General features: G+C 38.3%; 1 protein-coding gene across 3 annotated transcripts in view; it reads left to right on the top strand.

Annotated features, from left to right (window-relative positions):
* cdk14 (cyclin-dependent kinase 14) overlaps positions 1–14715 on the top strand; it is an 868117-nt gene that overhangs the window by 682252 nt on the left and 171150 nt on the right. For all 3 annotated transcript variants that reach the window (XM_028817112.2, XM_028817115.2, XM_028817113.2), the window contains one exon: positions 7900–8043. In XM_028817112.2, coding sequence (XP_028672945.1) covers positions 7900–8009 — 110 coding nt within the window. In that variant the 3' untranslated portion in view covers positions 8010–8043. The remainder of the gene's footprint in view (positions 1–7899; positions 8044–14715) is intronic.

Below are 14715 nucleotides of genomic sequence, written 5' to 3'. Positions count from 1 at the left end.
CCCTACGTCAGTGCAAGAGAGAGAGAGAGAGAGAAAGTAAGTTGGGTAGCTTCTCAGCCATCTGCCAATAGCGTCCCTTGTATGAAATCAACTGGGCAAACCAACTGAGGAAGCATGTACCAGAAATTAAAAGACCCATTGTCCGCAGAAACCCGCGAAGCAGCGAAAAATCCGCGATATATATTTAAATATGCTTACATATAAAATCCGCGATGGAGTGAAGTCGCAAAAGGCGAAGCGCGATATAGCGAGGGATCACTGTATATGATTTTTTTTTACTTATTGCTAGTTTGTGGCCATCTGTTATATTTTGTTTGTAGTTATAATTTTATCTGTGTCTTTTGTTGTGTGAGGCATGGTGGTACGCAGTAGTCAGCACTGTCTGCCTTAATGGTCTTTCAGATCACATTTTTGGTCACAATAAGCATAGACGCTTCTGTGGTACTCAGGGATAATTACAGCATCACTGCACCATTACAGGCTAGTCAAAACTACTTCATTTCCTCCTTCTCCAATGACTCCAATGACTGCATTGCATGGAGTTTGGTGAAGTTCCTGAACATTTGTCATGATTTCACCAAACTCATGGAGAAGTGAACTCCATAGGTTTTGCTTGTCACTAGTATTTATGTACCAGAGTCACAAAACACAAAATTCAAAATCACCTAATATGTAAAAGATCTGTCCATTTTATACTCTGTCTCCATTCAGATTATTTAATATGCTGACACATTATTGAGCTTTGTTGTGTAAAGTGAGCCAAGAAGTATAGCCGATATGTTGCCTTCTGCTGTGGTTTTATGTGAAGTAAGCAGTTGCCAATATCTGAAATTGTTTTTTCATTGCATTTACTCTTAAGCAGTCATTTAGTCATTTTAGCCGAGGACTGTAAAATTTCATATCAATAGATTTGGCATTACTACTCTTTTACCAAATTGTTTAAAAAAAAATCTCATTTATTTTTTCCCCTCAAAAACTCAAGTTTATTACAGTGACAGTCTCGCGATGTACTTCACTGTCACAAATGACCTTGTGAGTACTGTTGCCACAGTACCAACTGGGCTCCCTTTGTCTGACTCAATATTCCTCCCATAAAGCTTATGAATTATACTGTCATAACTAGAACCTTGCTATTGTAGGATGTGTTCCCCATTTCAGGCTGAAAGCAGACTGTTTTCTTTGAGATAAATTCTATTTCCCACAAGATATTTCCAAGCTTTCTTATGCATTTTTTTTAATATGTTTCAACTTAGCCAAGGTCCTCGTGTTACCTTCATATACTGTGATGCCTCTACACAGCTCACTCCAGGATTCATCTTGTTCATGGACATATTACTGTCTAAATAACTAGGTAGACATACTTTTTTCTTTGAGATCACCACATACATCAAAAAAGACAGATCAATCATATGTTATACCAAACGGGTCTATATTGTCTGTTGTCTACAGATTTCGATTATTGTTCGTAATGCCTTAAAGTTTAAATTACACATTTTAGCAGCTGTTTAAATCTCATTTTACCTTGTACATAATATTTTTAAGAGCCTGCCTCAGATGCAGAAATACTTGCCATTCCTCCTTTACTTCTTGCTTGAATTACTGCAGCTGTGTCTTCAATCATCTTCATATAAGAAAAATAAACAGACTACAAATTGTCCAAATTGTCAGCATTAGTCTGACTCTTCACAAATACCATGACCATATAAGCCCTTTGTTGGCTAAGTTGCCTGTCCATTGCAAAATCAATCTTTAAAGCCCCGCTCTTTAGCTATAATACTCTGAAAAGGATCACCTTAGTGTCTCCACTGCTTGCCCCATATACTGTACAGCATATTATTCTGGTACTGTATGTGAGAGCTTCTGAAGCTTAATGTACTTTGAGTGATTTAGAAAACTTTATTGCCATTTCCTCAGTCAACTTTTACTGAGTCTTCTTATATCCTACTAAATGGAAATAACCATTTCTTAAACTCTGTCGGAATGATTATTAAAATCCACAGTGAACTGTTTATGTATTACTTTTATATATTAGTTTGTAAATTTTATTTCTAAACACTATCATGGTCTCGGTTTTGTTTATAATTTTCTGCAGCTATTCCTTGGTCTATAAAATTAACTAAAACATGATTTTGGGGATATTCACAACTAAGGTATCTAGTGGTAATGAATCTTTTTTTTCCATTTTAAATTCTTTATTATCATAAAATAAATTGAAACCCCTCACTGCACCATTTGTTTTTTGAATGGGTGCCACCATTTTGAGACATTTGCTGCCTCTGGTTTCAATGCTATTGCTTGGAAGGATGACTGGATGTGTGTGACGTGTAACATCATCACTTTGAAGAACGTATGGACATAAAATATATGACAAATGAGAGGAGACCATTAAGCCCATTTGTTCAGTTAATAGCTAAGACGTCTCAGTATCTCATCCAGATACTTCTTAAAAGTTGTCACGGTTTCTGCTTCAACTACAGGTCTCTCTCATTTGGTTCAGAGTCCCACAATTCTCTGTCTTAAATGCACTTCCCTTTAATTTCCACTGATGTCCTCGAGTATGTGATTCACTATAAAGATGAAAGAATTCTGCAGTATCTACTTTATCAATTCTTTGAGGATTTTAAATACCCGGATTAGGTCCCCACTCAGTCTCCTCTGCTCGAGACTAAACAGGTTTAATTCTATGAGTCTGTCAGAGTAGGACATGTTCTTAAGTCCTGGGATACACCTGGGTTGCTATCCTCTGCACACCTTCAACTGCATTATATGGTCTATGCATAACATTTCAAGATTTATATTTAGAAGTTTTTACAATATAACCTAATATTTTATGTGCCTTTTTATTAATTTCTGCACATTGTTGAGACAATTAAAATACTGTATGTGTCAACATAAGCCCCTAATTCTTTTTTAGTGTTTGTTTCCTTTAGGATGATGCCACTCATCTTGCATTTGTAATTGGCGTTCTTATTGCACACGTGTAGCATTTTTGGTATTTAACAAGTGTTCACTCAGTTCTGACGCTTGTCCTTGTTTTTTGGAATTTTTTGTGTAGCATCCTCAGTGTCTGCCATTCCTCCAATTTTAGTATCATCAGCGCGTTTCACAGGTTTACTCACTATACCAGTATCAATGTCATGAATATAAATCGGAAAAAGTAATGGCCCAAGGACATGGGAAAAGTTGACAGAATAAAGGTCAGCATCTTCCACTTTCTTGTTATGGATATGCTCTAAAAAGATTTCATTGCACATACTGTATTTCAATTACTGAACTAGGCTGATGATTCTCTGTGTGTTTGTTCTGACTTTGGTTTTCAGATTACATTTTGTTTTGATGTTCAATCTATTGAATTCCCGTTTTGTTATTGTTAGTTTTGCCAATCAGTATTCCAGTTATCTCAACCTTTATTAAAACCTTTCTTATACTTGCAATACATGACAGAATTCCTTATTATAATTTAACTTAATATTCTCAAAAGTGCTTAATCCAATTCAAGGGGTCAGGGCCTATCACAGCAGCACTTGGCACAAGACAGAAAACAGAAAACAGCCATAGTAGAGTGAATGTCATTAAACAACCTACTCGTGCAAACACCCACACAGGACCAATTTGAAATCGCTAATTAACCTGAAACACACATGTTTGAGGAAGTAAGAAAAAACCAGACCAAAACGCATATAAGCATGAGTACATCATACAAACCAGGCAGAGGAGTGACATATAATAGAAAGTAGGTCTGATAAAGTCATTGCTTTAAAAGAAGAGCTGGTGACTAGATCTTCTCCAAGTGCTAGTGTGTATAATTAGGTACTGCTAGTGTTTATATGGCTCCCTGAAAGTACCTACTCTGAGAGTACCAAAGTGAGAGCTAGAGAGAGAGAGAGAGAGAGAAAGGTCATGGGGGGCCTGGAAAATAATAGCAGAATTCTAATATGTCAAGAAAGGGGAGCTGTGCTACATTATGGATGTCAGCAGCCATGGAGCTACCAAGAGTAACTGGCCTTTAAATTGTGAATTGAGGGTTTACAGGTGCAGAAGTACCTGAGACCATTAAAGGGAACTCTTAATGTGAAGCCTTATGAGACTCAGAGTGTTTTCCTGACACTGGAAGTAGCCCCTTGGTGGAGTATTAACACCATTTCTAGCCAGTGGCTCTTTGAGCTTGTAGTCGGGGTTTAAGATGGAGGTTCAGATAGCAAGGAGGTAGTGTAGTCAGAGGGATACAGAAATTAGTAATAGAGAATGACAGAGTTTGAGAAGTGAGTAGTGGAGGGTTTTGTGTTGGAGACACTATTGTCTTAAACAGTGATCAAATGGCTAAGCCTTCCTACCTGATAAGACAGTGAGGCCTAGAGTGTGTTTCTTTGTGCCGGCCCCAATGGGGAGGGTTATGTCAGGAAGGGCATCCGGTGTAAAATTTTGCCAAATCAATATGCGGACAACAATACAAATTTCCATACTAGATCGGTCGAGCCCCGGGTTAACAACGATCACCACCAGTACTGTTAGCCAACAGAGTGCTGGTGGAAACTGGGCTACTGTTGGCCGAAGAAGAAGAAGGAGAAGAAGAGGGGGGAGACGTGTCCGGAGGCAGGAGGAGAGGAGGAAGGTAAAGAGAGTGGAACTGAGGGTAGGAACTTTGAATGTTGGCAGTTTGACTGGTAAAGGGAGAGAGTTAGCAGATATGATGGAGAGAAGGAAGGTTGATATATTGTGCTTGCAAGAGACTAAATGGAAGGGGAGTAAGGCCAGGATGATCAGAGTTGGATTCAAATTGTTCTATCATGGTGTGGATAGGAGGAGAAATGGAGTAGGGGTTATTCTGAAGGAAAAGTATGTCAAGAGTTTTTTGGAGGTGAAAAGAGTGTCAGACAGAATAATGATTATGAAGCTCGAAATTGGAGGTGTGATGATGAATGTTGTTAGTGCATATGCCCTGCAAGTTGGGTGTGCAATGGATGAGAAAGAATATTTTTGGAATGAGTTGGATGAAGTGATGAACAGTGTACCCAAGGGACAGAAAATGGTGATTTGAACGGATTTCAATGGACATGTTGGTGAAGGGAACAGAGGAGACGAGGAGGTGATGGGTAGGTATGGTGTCAAGGAGAGGAATGAAGAAGGTCAGAGGATAGTGGATTTTGCCAAAAGGATGGACATGGCTGTGGTGAATGCGTATTTTAAGAAGAGGGAGGAACATAGGGTTACATACAAGAGTGGTGGAAGATGCACAAAGGTAGATTACATCCTATACAGAAGAGTCAATCTGAAGGAGATTGAAGACTGCAAAGTAGTGGCAGGGGAAAGTGTAGTTAAGCAGCATAGGATGGTGGTCTGTAGGATGACGTTGGAGATCAAGAAGAGGAAGAGATTGAGGGCAGAGCCAAGGATCAAATGGTGGAAGTTGAAAAAGGAAGACTGCAAGGTTGAGTTTAGGGAGAAGGTGAAACAGGCACTGGGTGGTAGTGAAGAATTAACAGACAGTTGGGAAACTACAGCAGATGTTGTAGGGATGATAGCAAGAAGGATGCTTGGCATGAGAAGTTTAGAGAAGGCCAGAAGGAGCTGCATTGCGTCTTTGTGGACCTGGAGAAAGCATATGACAGGGTGTCTCGAGAGGAGTATTGTATGAGGATATCGGGATTGGCAGAGAAGTATGTAAGAGTTGAGCAGGATATGTATGAGGGAAGTGTGACCGTGGTGAGGTCTGCAGTAGGAGTGACAGATGCATTCAAGGTGGAGGTGGGATTACATCAGGGATCGGCTCTGAGTCCTTTCTTATTTGCAATGGTGATGGACAGGTTGACAGACGAGATTAGACAGGAGTCCCCATGGACCATGATGTTTGCCGATGACATTGTGATCTGTAGCGATAGTAGGGAGCAGGTTGAGGAGACCCTGGAGAGGTGGAGATATGCTCTAGAGAGGAGAGGAATGAAGGTCAGTAGGAACAAGACAGAATACATGTGTGTAAATGAGAGGGAGGTCAGTGGAATGGTGAGGATGCAAGAAGTAGAGTTGGCGAAGGTGGATAAGTTTAAGTACTTGGGATAAACAGTACAGAGTAATGGGGATTGTGGAAGAGAGGTGAAAAAGAGTGCAGGCAGGGTGGAATGGGTGGAGAAGAGCGTCAGCAGTGATTTGTGACAGACGAATATCAGCAAGAGTGAAAGAGAAAGTCTACAGGACGGTAGTGAGACCAGCTATGTTATATGGGTTGGAGACGGTGGCACTGACCAGAAAGCAGGAGACAGAGCTGGAGGTGGCAGAATTAAAGATGTTAAGATTTGCATTGGGTGTTATGAGGATGGACAGGATTAGAAATGAGTATGTTAGAGGGTCAGCTCAAGTTGGATGGTTGAGAGACAAAGTCAGAGATGCAAGATTGCGTTGGTTTGGACATGTGCAGAGGAGAGATGCTGAGTATATTGGGAGAAGGATGCTAAGGATGAAGAGGAGGAGGAAAGGAAAGAGGAAAGGCAGAAGGAGGAAAAAGAGGAAGGCTTAAGAGAAGGTTTATGGATGTGGTGAGAGAGGACATGCAGGTGATGCGTGTAACAGAACAAGATGCAGAGGACAGAAAAATATGGAAGAAGATGATCCGCTGTGACAAACCCTAACGGGAGCAGCTGAAAAGAATAAGATCACTATGCAAAGCAGATTTTAACCTATGTTGCCTTCATTTTGCTATTTGTGTTACTAACAGAAATTGCACTTTACGAAATAAAATTCTGCTTCTGTCTTTACTGCTGTGCTGGGTTTTGACATCAACAGCTTATAGCTTAGTTTGTGTGGTGTTTTTGAATTTGAAACACAACTTTCTTTTTATGTCCTTCAGCAGCTGAGTCGTAGCAGCTTACACTAAATCCATCCTTCCATTTTTCAAACATGATTAGCCTTCAGTAATTTATAGTCATCGGGTAGAATCAGGTATATGAGAGGAAACACCAGTGGACAGGACCTCAGTCCATCGCAGAATATTCACACTGGAGAAAAAGCAATAATCCCAATTAGCCCATTTGTACTTTTTTAGTATTTATTTGTGTTTGATCTACTAGACACCTGAATTTCCTTGAGGGTATGAATAAAATATCTATCTATCTATCTATCTATCTATCTATCTATCTATCTATCTATCTATCTATCTATCTATCTATCTATCTATCTATCTATCTATCTATCTATCTATCTATCTATCTATCTATCTATCTCAGTGCTGATCCATTTAACTACTATGAGTCTATAACCTATTTTGACATTGGCACCCACACTCATGAAAGGTCAGTTGGCATGACACACATGTTTTTAGGATGCAGGAATAAAATCAGAGTTTGTAGAGTAATAAAACACATGGAGACAGGTAGGACATGGAAACTCAACACAGACAGCAACCAGCTGTCACTGCGTTTGACTCCAGGATGCTAGTTCAGTGAAACAGCAGTACTTTAAAATGCACTAAGATGCATGTTTTAAGGGTGTGGGCAAAAATGGAGCACAAACACACATAAACGTGCAGAGAACTTTCACTTGTTGAAGTAATTTCTAGGTTAAAAGATTAACATTACCAAACAAATATTTTTTATACAGTAGATAGTGATATATCTTCTGTCATCAATGTCAGATATGTTTTCCATTCTTTAAACAGTTTTGTAAAATCTACTTTTCTGATTATAAAAATTTTGTGACGTTATAGAACACTAAAAAAGGCTGAGGAATAAAATGTGCCATGTGCCAGGTCCTGTAAAATGCACGAATTCAACTTTTTCCTTCAGTTCAGACATTCCATTTTAATTTTTGTCTTTCCTTTTGCTTATTATGTTAGAAAGGTTTCAATGTATTCAGTGAGATTTAAAGAACAACTAAAATAACTATTGTGCTTGTCTTTCTTTCTTTTAGTGTCATCTGTATTTACTGTTCCCAATATCAAGTTGCTTCCTGAAACAGGAGACAGTGTCAGGGTCTGTGGAAAAACCAACAGTAAAGGTCTGACCAACAGCAAGCACTAACAGCCTAAGGGATCTTATCAGGGCAGGAACATAGGTAAGAAAACTGCATCATTTTGTGTTGGGTCGATGGCAAAATGAAGCACATTAAGTCAATGTGTTAATGTGCAGTACTTGCTTGTCAGTATTGTAATACTCAAAAAATTGCTTTATGAATGTGTATATTTTTGTGCACACTTCTGTGTTGTAGCTACTTAATCAACGTTCCTGTGGCAGGCAGATTTAAAAAGTCCTTTTCATTTTATGGCTGTCCGATTAGATAGTTTGTATGGCTTGTACACTTTTTGTTTTGTTTAATAAATCAATCCTGCTCTCCAGAATAATACGGTACTTGAATTCAGCACCAGCTGGGTTTTATAAGCAGCTGTTTTACTTGATGTTTTCTTCAGTTGAGTAAACACATTTAGTGCCACTATTCTGTCTTCCTTACATACTTATGCAAATGACTGAAGGTAACTAAGGAAAAATAAGGGTGTTGACAGCATTTCTTGCCATAGTTCTAGCAAAATGAAGTGTCCTATTCAGGGACTTTTTAATTAAGTAGATAATAGAACTAAATTTGCATAAAATTACTTGAATGAAAAGGCTAATCAAAGATTTCAACACACAGCTGCAAATAATTTTGGTTTTAAAGTCCGGTAATAATAGCACTGAGTGAAGTTAAAATGACTACATCAAGGTGAGGATTATATTTTTTAAATTACTGGCAGGTGTACAAAGAGATTTATTGAGTTTTTCTGTCTTGGGGGCATTTATAAGGACAACACACCCCCCCCCCCCCCCCCCCCCCTTCCCTAATTCAGATTCACTAATGCACTGTTAAAGTGATGTCAGTGGCTTCCACTGTGTTGATGTTAGAATGAAGGATTTAGAGGGATAGCTTCGCCGAGGAGACCTAATTAAAAAGATTACAGTCTTTTTGGAGGGAGAGTTCAGGGCACCACTGCGGTTACAGCTCTGTGTAACGATGTACACCTCAGAGTTAGATGTCATATTTGAGTCGATATTTAAGGGTGAAGGTGTTGTGGCATGACTTGTCTGCCTGTAAATGGTCCTGTCAAACCATCCAGGGGTTAATCAAGAGAGATGACAATTCCGAATTTTAGCACATTAACCATAGAAATATCTTTGACAATCACTCTGTGTTGCTTCTGAGGATAAATGTTTTCTTGGAGCCTTAGAAATGCAGACATGAAATCAGTATGTCATTGTTAAGTAGGAGCAATTTTTTCTTTTAAGCTGTATTTTTACGGCTAAAATGAGAAAGCCATTTAGCTTATTTTTGTGACAATTCACTACAACAAGAAGTATTTCATTTTCATTCTGTCCGGGGGCAAATGCATTGATGTGCAATGAAAGAGGTCATAGGCTTCTCCACAGCACCTTTATGCAGCATTTGATAGTTAAGTATTTTTTTTGTAGAATTTTACCTATTACAGTATATTGAAACAATCATTTTATGAAGATTATAGACATGTGAAATGAAAAATGCATATGATACATACTTGTTTGAAATATAGTATGTATGTGAAATACATATATATGGCATGATAGATAGATAGATAGATAGATAGATAGATAGATAGATAGATAGATAGATAGATAGATAGATAGATAGATAGATAGATAGATAGATAGATAGATAGATAGATAGATAGATAGATAGATAGTGAAACTTCTTTAAATCACAAGATTTCTAGTTAAAGGCTCAACTCTGCCTCAGTGTGTGAACCTGAGTGATTCGCTTGTGCTCTAAATGTATAAAATTCTTGTAATTATTTGTCATTTATCTTTTTTTGCTTGTTTCCCTCAATTGAGGCCAAATATAAAAAAAAAACATATTTTTTATTTTGATTGCTGTATTACTGGTTAGATTATTTGCATTCCATAACTTTCTTTAGTGTATGCTTAGTATGACATAAATATTGCATGTTTATGTCATACTAAAAAGAAGAAATCTATTTTAATGTTCTGTTTTTGTTTTCAGCTGTGCAAAACAAATAAGCCAAATGCAGGAAAAAACAACTCTAATCAGAATAAAAAATCATAATAGGCTTTCCTTTTAAATAATAGATTTGGTGTGTTAATTAAATGCATATGTACTCATCTGCCGGTGGAATGCCAAATGTCCAACTCTAGAGAAGTTTGAGCTGTGGATGAATCTACCAGGACCAATGTGTGTTTTATTGTATTATTTATATTAGGGTTGCAGCCAAACAGGGCCTGCACGAAATTCCCAGCAGACTGCTTTTGTGCTCGGCTCTTGCTTTCAGAACAACCTGTATAAAGCCTCTATAAAAGGCTGTCTGAGCTGAAGTGGGCTGATAGCCTCCAAAGAAGCCTGAATACACCAAGCACAATGTCATAATAACAATGATCAGAGCAAGCGCAAAGGGAGCTGAAAGATGGCCCTATTTAACTCTGGCCGGTCAGTCCTCATTTGAAAACCACTCTGATTTCTCGTAACTCTTTATCTACAGAAAATAAGTCCCTGAAAAGGGGAACATTTTCCAACAGCTTAAACAAATCAAAAAGTTGTGTGCGACTACGTAGTCTCTTATAAAAATTTGATACAAGTGTTTGAAAAACATAAAAAAATATTCATTACCATATTATTTTCTCATTGTAATAGCAACCATTTTTTAGTCTCCTATGTGTGAATTATCTGTTCGCACATTTTACAATTAGTGGATGTATGTGCACAGGCTTTTGAGAATTAAATGGGGCCCCTGGAATGGATTTATAGTTGTGTTGTAAGTTCAGTGCTGTGGAGACACTTTTGTTCTTTAGTGTTGTGGAAGCGGGAGAGCGCTACTGCACTGCCTCAGCAAAACATCAGACGCTAACAAGGACAGAAGCGATACGACAGCGTTAAATTGTGGAGCCTGTAGCTCACTTGTTTAGTTAAACAATCTGATCTGTGTCTGCTGTTTTTCTCCACTCCTCAAAACAATTACTTGATTAAAGATATCTTTAGACAAAATTTTATATATTTTCCAAAACAGACTTCATAATTGGTTTAACAGGCAGGTTTGTCATCTCAGATCACTTGTACTCTTTTCTCCATTGCTAACATTATGTGTAGAGTTGGCATGCTCTTCCCATGTTTAGACACTAGACACATAGTCCAAACATGTCACGCTGATTATTGAGTATAGGGTGTACCCATTGTGATGAATTGTTGTCTCATCTTGAGCTGGTCATTGCTTAAAGAAAAGGCCAATCAGTCATTCTCAAACCCACTAAGTCTAATTCAGAGTGTAATGGTTCCAGTCCATTTGGAACTTGCCAGTAACTGCCCATGGGAATCCTGTGGTCTTTCTATTTTGCAAGGCATCAAACACACAGAGCACCCCATCAATAATCAAAGTAATCAGACAAAGTCTTGTCTTCTTAAATGTACAGTGCCTATAAAGCGTATTCACCTCTTGGAAGTTTTTACATTTTATTGTTATATAATATTGAATCACATTGCATTTGAATTGTTTTTTTGTTGACCTTGATCAATAGAAGAAAAGGCTCTTTAATGTTGAAATGAAAGATCACTGCAAAGTGGTCTAAATTAACTACAACTATAAAATAAATATAATTGATTGTATAAGTATTCAGTGAAGACACACCTAAATCATGACTGGTGCAGCCAGTTGGTTTTAGAAGTCACACAATTAGTGCAATGGAAATCAACTGTCTGCAGACAAAGGGGGTTCAATTGATTGACATATAAATTGACCTTTTTTTTTGAAAGGTCCAGCTTGTGGTGAGTCAGTATCATGGCCTAACGTACACAATGAAGAAACACTCCATGCAACTCCGTTGAGAGATGATTGTAAAGCACAAGCCAGGGTATGAGAACAAAAAATACCCAAGTTGCTGAATATCCCTTGGAGTCCAGTTAAATCAGTCATTAAGAAACAGAAAGAGTACGGCACTGCTGTCAATCTGCCTAGAACAGGCTGTCCACAAAAATGAAGGAGACTAGTGAAGGAGGCCAACAAGAGGCCTATGATAACTCTGAAGGAGTTACAAGATACAGCAGATAAGATTGGAGAGGTAGTATGTACAACAACTGTTGCCCTGGTGCTTCACCAGTTGCAGCATTTTGGGAGAGTGGCAAAGAGAAATCCATTAAAAAAAAAAAAAACCATGTGACATCCCAACTACTGCAGTGGGCTGACACCCTGCCCGGGGTTTTGTTCCTGCCTTGCGCACTATGTTGGCTGGGATTGGCTTCAGCAGACCCCTGTGACCCTGTGTTAGGATATAGCGGGTTGGACAATGACTGATTGACTGACTGACATCCCAACTAGCGTTTGCCGGAAGGCACATGGAAAACTGTGAAGCCAGCTGATAGAAGTTTCTGTAGGTCTGATGAGATTAAAATTGAGGTTTTTTGGCTGTCACACTTAACACCGCTGCCTACTGCACATTATCAAAAACACACTATCCCCACTGTGAAGCATGGTGATGGCAGCATCATGCTATAGGGATGCTTCTCTACATGATTTTAGTGGGTAAAATGAAAGCAGCAAAATAAGGGGAAATCCTGGAGGAAAACCTAATGCAGTCTGCAAGAAAGACACACCTTGAGAGAAGAATTGCTTTCCAGCATGACAGCTACCCCAAGCATAAAGTCAAAGCTACACTGGAATGACTCAAAAATAACAAAGTTAATGTACTGAAGTGACTGAGTCCATATCTCAATCCAGTTGGGAATTTCTGACTGGACTTATAAAAAAAAAAAGTCTGTTTACTCACCATCCCCATACAGCCTGGTAGAGCTTGAGGAGATTTACTAAAAAGAAGGGAGAAATACGCCAAAGTCCAGATGTGCAAAGCTGATAGAGACCTGTTCACAGAGACTCAAGGCTGTCATGGCTACCAATAGTGCATCTACTAAATACTGGCTGCAAGGGAGTGAATACTTATGTGATCAAATGGTTTATGTTTTATATGTGTAATTAATTTAGATCAATTTGCAGACATCAACGTCAAAAAAAACAAACAAATTAAGTCCATTATGATTCAATGCTGCATAAGAATAAAATGTGAAAACTTCCAAAGGCATGAATACTTTGTGTAGGCCCTATGCATTTCTAGCTATACTAAAGCATAATTGATAAGTTACATTACAGGTGTTTCAATAAAACAATCTACTTTCCAACACCTCCATAATTGTCTTCAGTTCCTGTTTCATCTCACCCATAAAAGAAGAGTATTTAAAAGTTTGTGTCCATCTTGTAAGAGCATTCAAAAATATTCCACTGAAAAATTTTCCATACTTTCCCCTTTAATTCTCTGCTTAACCTGAAGGAGTTACCAGCCTCTCCTCTCAGTATAGTGGCCAGAACAGCATAATACGCTCATCCACAGTATTTGAATCTTGTCACAAATGCCTGCAAGATAAAGACACCAAACTTAGGCTTCCCCACTTTCTGATTTCAAGTTTGGATCACCTTCTATATATCTTCATGCCAAGGACCATCCACAGTCTTCTTCTCCCCCATCTCCTTAAGCATAGCGGATCTTGTTATATCATTAATAATCGTCAAATTAGGTGAAAACCTACCCAACCCTTGCCTTCATAAAGATAGACCATATTTATGGTGTGGCACAGCCTATCCTGGCATCAATGGGCAAAAGATAGGAAACAGCTCTGGACAGGGCGCCAGTCCATTACATGGTCTTTTCATACACCCCTTTCAGCTAATTCAGAGCTGGCCTTAACCCACTTAGGGAGGTGAGTGGAAATTCTTCATAGGAACTGGGGAAAATGTGCAAATTTCACACAGGCAAGAACAGGGTGTGGGATTTAAACCCACAATTCTGAATCCATTTAACAGTAGAACTAATCACTGCACTACATGCCTCCATTTTTCTGGAAAGATGAATATGTCAAACCTGTAAAGATAAAATAAATAAATATGGCATAGACAGCTCTTCACAAGCAAATGTAGCTTGCACAAGTTACAAACATTTACAGCTGGAAATAAGAAAGAGCAACACCGCAAAGAGGAAACAAGAGCTACTTGTGAGTACAATTAAAATTAAAAGAGCAAAAAGAAACAATATCGACAGAGATAAAGAAGGACGTGGCATGGGCTTAAAATCAAAACCGTTCGTCAACTCAGTGTCAAAGGACAAAAATCAGTTGAAGCAATGAGAGGCTGTAGCATATTGAAACATTTTATAGTTCATTCTAGAGAATTAGTAATGACAAAATAAAGCATGACTAGCGAGATGAGTCCTTGGCCTTCACCTTAACCTCACTGCCAGAACAAAGTAAAGAGTTCCATAGGGTAGACGCTTCAAAACTACAGTAATGAATGTTCCCCTAGAGCAGTGGCCCTCACTGATTATTTTCAAAGCAGCCACATTTGCCTATTATGTCTTATATCTAAGCACTTCTTTATCAGAGGTTAGTTAATTTCATATGTTACCCTGTAAGGTGAGTCTTGATTTCCCATTTCTAACATAACGTTGTACTTTTACAAATATTTTAGTCTTAATTTTTTTATTATGTGCCGTATATATTTCATATACAGGGAAAACTTTTGGCTCACTTCCTTGTGATTATTTTACTTGCAGTTTTCATGTTTCCGTTAAAATGTTCTTCTAGCCTGCATATGTGACTGCTGCTTTTAGGACTTCACATCCCTTCAAAAATACGCAATCAGAGGGGAAACATCTCTGTATTTTAATTAATGCATAA

This window comes from Erpetoichthys calabaricus, chromosome 13 (genome assembly GCF_900747795.2).
Source record: "Erpetoichthys calabaricus chromosome 13, fErpCal1.3, whole genome shotgun sequence".
Classification (NCBI taxonomy): Eukaryota; Metazoa; Chordata; class Cladistia; order Polypteriformes; family Polypteridae; genus Erpetoichthys; species Erpetoichthys calabaricus.
This window is presented reverse-complemented; position numbering and strand designations above follow the sequence as displayed.